The sequence below is a fragment of the Oncorhynchus keta genome, chromosome 4 (genome assembly GCF_023373465.1).
Source record: "Oncorhynchus keta strain PuntledgeMale-10-30-2019 chromosome 4, Oket_V2, whole genome shotgun sequence".
Classification (NCBI taxonomy): Eukaryota; Metazoa; Chordata; class Actinopteri; order Salmoniformes; family Salmonidae; genus Oncorhynchus; species Oncorhynchus keta.
Window position 1 is genome coordinate 72,714,811 of NC_068424.1, and position 9,610 is coordinate 72,724,420.

A 9,610-nucleotide genomic window follows, 5' to 3' on the forward strand; every position below is an offset into this window, starting at 1 on the left:
AGCTTGTCTTTAGAGTGTGTAAAAGTCGTGTGATAAAATGATAGATTAACTGTGTTTAGTAATGATAGTAGATGATGCAGTCAGTAGTCCATGTGTCAACGCCAAACACATTCTAATCTATCCCCTCCTCTTTATCACTCTCTCTTCCAGGTAAGGGTAACTACTGGACACTGGACCCAAACTGTGAGAAGATGTTTGACAATGGAAACTTCCGTCGTAAGAGGAAGAGGAAGTCTGATTCGCTGTCTGGAGGAGAGGGGGAGTCAGTAGGGCTGGAGTCAGGTGATCCCAATGACCGGGGGAGTCCCCAACCCCCCAGCAACCATGGGATCGACATGTCCCCCACGCCAGAGAGAATCCCCTCCCCTTCCTCCTCAGGTACCGCCCCTTGCCTGAGCAGCTTCCTGTCTGAGATGTCTGGAGTGGCATCTGGGGGAGCCAATGTTATCGGAGGAGATTCGCTGAACCATGCCCTGCCCATAACCCTTACCCTGGACGGGACCCAGAGGCCTACACAGCCTGGGGGTTTTGGTAGTTACTGCCCTAGCTCAGGTGCTTCGGAGTGGGCTTCCCAGCTATCGCCTCCTGGCCTCTCCTCCTCGCCCACCCACTCCTCCCTGGGTTACAGCAGCCCCATCCTCAGCCAGTTCAATGGGCATTTCTACCCTGGCTTGGGCTCAGCAAATATCCTATACCCACGGGAAGGCACAGAGGTCTGAACAGACTGATAGAGGGGGAGACAGGGTTTGGCAGAAGACAACTAGAGGTCTGAATAGACTGATAGAGAGGGAGACAGGGATGGGCAGAAGACAACTAGAGGTCTGAAGAGACTGATAGAGGGGGAGACAGGGATGGGCAGAAGACAACTAGACGTCTGAAGAGACTGATAAGAGAGGGAAACAGGATGGGCAGGAGACAACTAGAGGTCTGAAGAGACTGATAGAGGGGAGACAGGGATGGGCAGAAGACAACTAGACGTCTGAAGAGACTGATAGAGAGGGAGACAGGGATGGGCAGAAGACAACTAGAGGTCTGAAGAGACTGATAGAGGGGGAGACAGGGATGGGCAGAAGACAACTAGACGTCTGAAGAGACTGATAGAGAGGGAGACAGGGTTGGGCAGGAGACAACTAGAGGTCTGAAGAGACTGATAGAGGGGGAGACAGGGATGGGCAGAAGACAACTAGACGTCTGAAGAGACTGATAGAGGGGGAGACAGGGTTGGGCAGAAGACAACTAGACGTCTGAAGAGACTGATAGAGAGGGAGACAGGGATGGGCAGAAGACAACTAGACGTCTGAAGAGACTGATAGAGGGGGAGACAGGGATGGGCAGAAGACAACTAGAGGTCTGAATAGACTGATAGAGGGGAGACAGGGATGGGCAGGAGACAACTAGAGGTCTGAATAGACTGATAGAGGGGGAGACAGGGATGGGCAGAAGACAACTAGACGTCTGAATAGACTGATAGAGGGGGAGACAGGGATGGGCAGAAGACAACTAGAGGTCTGAATAGACTGATAGAGGGGGAGAAAGGGTTGGGCAGAAGACAACTAGAGGTCTGAATAGACTGATAGAGAGGGAGACAGGGTTGGGCAGAAGACAACTAGAGGTCTGAATAGACTGATAGAGGGGAGACAGGGTTGGGCAGAAGACAACTAGAGGTCTGAATAGACTGATAGAGGGGGAGACAGGGTTGGGCAGAAGACAACTAGAGGTCTGAATAGACTGATAGAGGGGGAGACAGGGATGGGCAGGAGACAACTAGAGGTCTGAATAGACTGATAGAGGGGGAGACAGGGATGGGCAGGAGACAACTAGAGGTCTGAAGAGGATAGAGAGGGAGACAGGGTTGGGCAGAAGACAACTAGAGGTCTGAAGAGACTGATAGAGAGGGAGACAGGGATGGGCAGAAGACAACTAGACGTCTGAAGAGACTGATAGAGGGGAGACAGGGATGGGCAGAAGACAACTAGAGGTCTGAATAGACTGATAGAGGGGAGACAGGGTTGGGCAGAAGACAACTAGAGGTCTGAAGAGACTGATAGAGGGGGAGACAGGGTTTGGCAGAAGACAACTAGAGGTCTGAAGAGACTGATAGAGGGGGAGACAGGGTTTGGCAGAAGACAACTAGAGGTCTGAAGAGACTGATAGAGGGGGAGACAGGGTTGGGCAGAAGACAACTAGAGGTCTGAATAGACTGATAGAGGGGAGACAGGGATGGGCAGAAGACAACTAGACGTCTGAAGAGACTGATAGAGGGGGAGACAGGGATGGGCAGAAGACAACTAGAGGTCTGAAGAGACTGATAGAGGGGGAGACAGGGTTTGGCAGAAGACAACTAGAGGTCTGAAGAGACTGATAGAGGGGGAGACAGGGTTTGGCAGAAGACAACTAGAGGTCTGAATAGACTGATAGAGAGGGAGACAGGGATGGGCAGGAGACAACTAGACGTCTGAAGAGACTGATAGAGGGGGAGACAGGGTTTGGCAGAAGACAACTAGAGGTCTGAAGAGACTGATAGAGAGGGAGACAGGGATGGGCAGGAGACAACTAGACGTCTGAAGAGACTGATAGAGGGGGAGACAGGGATGGGCAGGAGACAACTAGAGGTCTGAATAGACTGATAGAGAGGGAGACAGGGATGGGCAGGAGACAACTAGACGTCTGAAGAGACTGATAGAGGGGGAGACAGGGATGGGCAGGAGACAACTAGATGTCTGAAGAGACTGATAGAGGGGGAGACAGGGTTTGGCAGAAGACAACTAGAGGTCTGAATAGACTGATAGAGGGGGAGACAGGGATGGGCAGAAGACAACTAGAGGTCTGAAGAGACTGATAGAGGGGGAGACAGGGATGGGCAGAAGACAACTAGACGTCTGAAGAGACTGATAGAGGGGGAGACAGGGTTTGGCAGAAGACAACTAGAGGTCTGAATAGACTGATAGAGGGGGAGACAGGGATGGGCAGAAGACAACTAGAGGTCTGAAGAGACTGATAGAGAGGGAGACAGGGTTGGGCAGAAGACAACTAGAGGTCTGAAGAGACTGATCGAGAGGGAGACAGGGTTGGGCAGAAGACAACTAGAGGTCTGAATAGACTGATAGAGAGGAGACAGGGATGGGCAGGAGACAACTAGACGTCTGAAGAGACTGATAGAGGGGAGACAGGGTTGGGCAGAAGACAACTAGAGGTCTGAAGAGACTGATAGAGAGGGAGACAGGGATGGGCAGGAGACAACTAGACGTCTGAAGAGACTGATAGAGGGGGAGACAGGGATTGGCAGAAGACAACTAGAGGTCTGAAGAGACTGATAGAGAGGGAGACAGGGATGGGGATGTCTGAATAGACTGATAGAGAGGGAGACAGGGATGGGCAGAAGACAACTAGAGGTCTGAAGAGACTGATAGAGGGGGAGACAGGGATGGGCAGAAGACAACTAGACGTCTGAAGAGACTGATAGAGGGGGAGACAGGGTTTGGCAGAAGACAACTAGAGGTCTGAATAGACTGATAGAGGGGGAGACAGGGATGGGCAGAAGACAACTAGAGGTCTGAAGAGACTGATAGAGGGGGAGACAGGGATGGGCAGAAGACAACTAGACGTCTGAAGAGACTGATAGAGGGGGAGACAGGGTTGGGCAGAAGACAACTAGAGGTCTGAAGAGACTGATAGAGAGGGAGACAGGGATGGGCAGGAGACAACTAGAGGTCTGAAGAGACTGATAGAGGGGGAGACAGGGATGGGCAGAAGACAACTAGACGTCTGAAGAGACTGATAGAGGGGGAGACAGGGTTGGGCAGAAGACAACTAGAGGTCTGAAGAGACTGATAGAGAGGGAGACAGGGATGGGCAGAAGACAACTAGAGGTCTGAAGAGACTGATAGAGAGGGAGACAGGGTTGGGCAGAAGACAACTAGAGGTCTGAAGAGACTGATAGAGGGGGAGACAGGGATGGGCAGGAGACAACTAGAGGTCTGAAGAGACTGATAGAGAGGGAGACAGGGATGGGCAGAAGACAACTAGAGGTCTGAAGAGACTGATAGAGAGGGAGACAGGGATGGGCAGAAGACAACTAGACGTCTGAAGAGACTGATAGAGGGGAGACAGGGATGGGCAGAAGACAACTAGACGTCTGAAGAGACTGATAGAGGGGGAGACAGGGTTGGGCAGGAGACAACTAGAGGTCTGAAGAGACTGATAGAGGGGGAGACAGGGATGGGCAGAAGACAACTAGACGTCTGAAGAGACTGATAGAGGGGGAGACAGGGTTTGGCAGGAGACAACTAGAGGTCTGAATAGACTGATAGAGAGAGGGAGACAGGGTTTGGCAGGAGACAACTAGAGGTCTGAAGAGACTGATAGAGGGGGAGACAGGGATGGGCAGAAGACAACTAGACGTCTGAAGAGACTGATAGAGGGGGAGACAGGGTTTGGCAGGAGACAACTAGAGGTCTGAAGAGACTGATAGAGAGGGAGACAGGGTTGGGCAGAAGACAACTAGAGGTCTGAAGAGACTGATAGAGGGGGAGACAGGGATGGGCAGAAGACAACTAGACGTCTGAAGAGACTGATAGAGAGGGAGACAGGGATGGGCAGAAGACAACTAGACGTCTGAAGAGACTGATAGAGGGGGAGACAGGGATGGGCAGAAGACAACTAGACGTCTGAAGAGACTGATAGAGAGGGAGACAGGGATGGGCAGAAGACAACTAGAGGTCTGAAGAGACTGATAGAGGGGGAGACAGGGATGGGCAGAAGACAACTAGAGGTCTGAATAGACTGATAGAGAGGGAGACAGGGATGGGCAGGAGACAACTAGAGGTCTGAAGAGACTGATAGAGAGGGAGACAGGGATGGGCAGAAGACAACTAGACGTCTGAAGAGACTGATAGAGAGGGAGACAGGGATGGGCAGAAGACAACTAGACGTCTGAAGAGACTGATAGAGGGGGAGACAGGGATGGGCAGAAGACAACTAGACGTCTGAAGAGACTGATAGTAGAGGGGAGACAGGGATGGGCAGAAGACAACTAGACGTCTGAAGAGACTGATAGAGAGGGAGACAGGGATGGGCAGAAGACAACTAGACGTCTGAATAGACTGATAGAGAGGGAGACAGGGATGGGCAGAAGACAACTAGAGGTCTGAAGAGACTGATAGAGAGGGAGACAGGGTTGGGCAGAAGACAACTAGACGTCTGAAGAGACTGATAGAGGGGGAGACAGGGATGGGCAGAAGACAACTAGACGTCTGAAGAGACTGATAGAGAGGGAGACAGGGATGGGCAGAAGACAACTAGAGGTCTGAATAGACTGATAGAGGGGGAGACAGGGATGGGCAGAAGACAACTAGACGTCTGAAGAGACTGATAGAGGGGGAGACAGGGATGGGCAGAAGACAACTAGACGTCTGAAGAGACTGATAGAGGGGGAGACAGGGATGGGCAGGAGACAACTAGAGGTCTGAAGAGACTGATAGAGGGGGAGACAGGGATGGGCAGGAGACAACTAGAGGTCTGAAGAGACTGATAGAGAGGGAGACAGGGATGGGCAGAAGACAACTAGACGTCTGAAGAGACTGATAGAGGGGGAGACAGGGATGGGCAGAAGACAACTAGAGGTCTGAATAGACTGATAGAGAGGGAGACAGGGATGGGCAGGAGACAACTAGAGGTCTGAAGAGACTGATAGAGAGGGAGACAGGGATGGGCAGAAGACAACTAGAGGTCTGAAGAGACTGATAGAGGGGGAGACAGGGATGGGCAGGAGACAACTAGAGGTCTGAAGAGACTGATAGAGGGGGAGACAGGGATGGGCAGGAGACAACTAGACGTCTGAAGAGACTGATAGAGGGGGAGACAGGGATGGGCAGGAGACAACTAGAGGTCTGAAGAGACTGATAGAGGGGGAGACAGGGATGGGCAGGAGACAACTAGACGTCTGAAGAGACTGATAGAGAGGGAGACAGGGATGGGCAGAAGACAACTAGAGGTCTGAAGAGACTGATAGAGGGGGAGACAGGGATGGGCAGAAGACAACTAGACGTCTGAAGAGACTGATAGAGGGGGAGACAGGGATGGGCAGAAGACAACTAGACGTCTGAAGAGACTGATAGAGGGGGAGACAGGGATGGGCAGAAGACAACTAGACGTCTGAAGAGACTGATAGAGGGGAGACAGGGATGGGCAGAAGACAACTAGAGGTCTGAATAGACTGATAGAGGGGGAGACAGGGATGGGCAGGAGACAACTAGAGGTCTGAAGAGACTGATAGAGGGGGAGACAGGGTTTGGCAGAAGACAACTAGAGGTCTGAATAGACTGATAGAGGGGAGACAGGGTTGGGCAGAAGACAACTAGACGTCTGAAGAGACTGATAGAGGGGGAGACAGGGTTGGGCAGAAGACAACTAGACGTCTGAAGAGACTGATAGAGAGGGAGACAGGGTTGGGCAGAAGACAACTAGACGTCTGAAGAGACTGATAGAGGGGAGACAGGGATGGGCAGAAGACAACTAGACGTCTGAAGAGACTGATAGAGAGGAGACAGGGTTGGGCAGGAGACAACTAAACGTCTGAAGAGACTGATAGAGAGGGAGACAGGGATGGGCAGGAGACAACTAGAGGTCTGAATAGACTAAAGAAAGAAGGAGAGGGAGAAAGAGACTTTTACCTGAAACTGAACTGTCTGCACACACACACACACACACACACACACACACACACACACACACACACACACACACACACACACACACACACACACACACACACACAGTAGTCCGTTAGCGCTGACAGGGCAGGGCTTAGTTGCATGTGACAGCAGGATGAGCAGGGCCTGGTTCCCAAGGAAACAGCAGAGTCAGCCATGACACACAAATCTATAATTGCTGACTGTCATCACATTTTGTATATATTTTGTATTTGTATTTAAGGTGTGTATTTTATTGGTTATGTATGTGTTTTTATCTCTGAGTGCTTGCGTCTAAAACATTTGTTCAACATGTGCCATTGTAGAATAGTGATTTGTGATGGATGACGCAGACCTGGGTTCAGATACATGTGTATTGAGTATTTGTTATTCAAATATTTTGTTCTGTGTTTTTAAGTATTGTCAAATAAACAGCTCAAAACAAGTACTTTTAATTGAGCATTTGAATGGTTATTTGTGAAAAAAACAAATAGTCAACCAAATTGAATCTGAAAGTATTTTCAAATATTTAGTTCATATACTCGTATTTGAGTCAGTGTATTTGAGTATTTCCTACTACTTTCTACGTGTATTTACAAATAATTTTCAATATTCAGCTACTTGTTTTTTTTTCAAATAAATTTGATCTGAATATTTGTTTCAAATTGTATTGAAAAGTAATTGAAATCCCTTAAATAGCATTTGAACCCAGGTCTGGTATGGCTTATACCAACATTGGTCTGATGTTTGTTTTTGATAAGAATAATAAAATACAGAAAAACTTTCTCTGATGTGTCATCGTCTTACTCTTTTTAACTCAGAAATAAAAAACAGCCTGGCTGGCTAGTGTTGTAAGGGAGTTATCTGTCTCAACAAATCTTTGTAAAAGATGGTTAACGGCATCAAGCCTCCAGTGAAATATGACCCTCCTAAAACACACAGGTAGGATAGAAACAGCCCTGTCAGTGAAACGATGACCAGCCAACCAGGGAAAGCTGCTTCTCAGGGTAACTCAATCCTACGGTATGATAAGGATATACTGATGGGAAGATGAATAGAGGGCTAACTGATTGTTGTAAAATCGTGAGAATCACCATACCTCAACTCCTTCTCTTCTCTCTGCTCTCACACAATAACTCACCCCCTCTCTCTGCTCTCACACCATACCTCAACCCTTTCTCTTCTACCTGCTCTCACACAATAACTCACCCTTCTCTCTGCTCTCACACCATACCTCACCCCTCTCTCTGCTCTCACACAATAACTCACCCCCCCTCTCTGCTCTCACACAATAACTCACCCCCTCTCTCTGCTCTCACACCATACCTCACCACTCTCTCTTCTCTCTACTCTCACACCATACCTCACCCCCTCTCTCTGCTCTCACACCATACCTCAACCCCTCTCTCTGCTCTCACACCATACCTCACCACTCTCTCTTCTCTCTGCTCTCACACCATACCTCACCCCCTCTCTTTTCTCTCTGCTCTCACACCATACCTCACCCCTCTCTCTGCTCTCACACCATACCTCCCCCCTCTCTTCTCTCTGCTCTCACACCATACCTCACCCCCTCTCTGCTCTCACACCATACTCACCCCCTCTCTGCTCTCACACCATACCTCACCCCCTCTCTCTTCTCTCTGCTCTCACACCATACCTCACCCCCTCTCTCTGCTCTCACACAATAACTCACCCCTCTCTCTGCTCTCACACAATAACTCACCCCCTCTCTGCTCTCACACCATACCTCACCCCTCTCTCTGCTCTCACACAATAACTCACCCCCTCTCTCTGCACTCACACAATAACTCACCCCCTCTCTCTGCTCTCACACCATACCTCACCACTCTCTCTTCTCTCTGCTCTCACACCATACCTCACCCCCTCTCTTTTCTCTCTGCTCTCACACCATACCTCACCCCCTCTCTCTGCTCTCACACCATACCTCACCCCCTCTCTCTTCTCTCTGCTCTCACACCATACCTCACCCCCTCTCTCTGCTCTCACACCATACTTTCCCCAAGTGTAAGTTGAAGAATAAAGTAAGATATAGAGCTTGTTAGCCAGATAAAGTACAACTTGGAAACATCACCCACCAACCCATCCCCCTCCCCTCCTCCACAGTGCTGACTGAAAGTTCAAATGAGCAATCACAGCTAGATGAAAAGATAATCCTTTATTGCTGCAAGGGAATTTGTCTTCCACACTAAAAACAAGTTTGGTTAATGTACTACATTGGCACATATTTTGTACATGACCATCTCCTTGGTATGAACAGGTTAAAGACGCTGTGGGCCTTTTTTCAATGCTAAAAGGACAAGACATTGACTACAAAAAAAGTAATAGCAGTTGATATTTGAGTAGATGTTTTATTACTTCTGCTGAACCTAACACAAACTATACAAAGTAAATAGTTAGAATCTGTTGTACATTCAGGAGAAAATTAAATTATAGCTTTTGGTATGTATTAAGTATGTATTGTCTGTTCAATATATTTGTAGAGACATTTGTATCCAAATAACCACTTTTGATACATTCCCGTCGCTGGCACCTTAGGCCTTTATTTACCCAGAAACACTGGCAGCATGACTGATGTACGGTGTCCACACAGAGAGGGACAGAAACACTGGCAGCATGACTGATGTACGGTGTCCACACAGAGAGGGACAGAAACACTGGCAGCATGACTGATGTACGGTGTCCACACAGAGAGGGACAGAAACACTGGCAGCATGACTGATGTACGGTGTCCACACAGAGAGGGACAGAAACACTGGCAGCATGACTGATGTACGGTGTCCACACAGAGAGGGACAGAAACACAGGCAGCATGACTGATGTACGGTGTCCACACAGAGAGGGACAGAAACACTGGCAGCATGACTGATGTACGGTGTCCACACAGAGAGGGACAGAAA

The 9,610-nt window shown here is 49.4% G+C and overlaps 1 protein-coding gene across 50 annotated transcripts in view; it reads left to right on the plus strand.

The window, feature by feature from the left end:
* LOC118379958 (forkhead box protein I1-ema-like) overlaps window positions 1-5,975 on the plus strand; it is a 35,393-nt gene extending 29,418 nt beyond the window's left edge. Inside the window, exons 2-15 of one of the 50 annotated variants that reach the window (XR_008130078.1) lie at window positions 151-713; window positions 767-819; window positions 1,401-1,506; window positions 1,665-1,823; window positions 2,031-2,136; window positions 2,295-2,665; window positions 2,984-3,036; window positions 3,499-3,922; window positions 3,976-4,081; window positions 4,454-4,612; window positions 4,719-4,877; window positions 5,304-5,356; window positions 5,516-5,568; window positions 5,675-5,875. Coding sequence is in view for 1 of the 50 variants with exons in the window: in XM_052514966.1 (XP_052370926.1) it covers window positions 151-719 (569 nt within the window). In the remaining 49 variants the exon portion in view is untranslated. The other 49 variants (XR_008130067.1, XR_008130065.1, XR_008130088.1 and 46 more) reach the window with 49 other exon arrangements.
* Window positions 5,976-9,610: the final 3,635 nt, after the last annotated feature.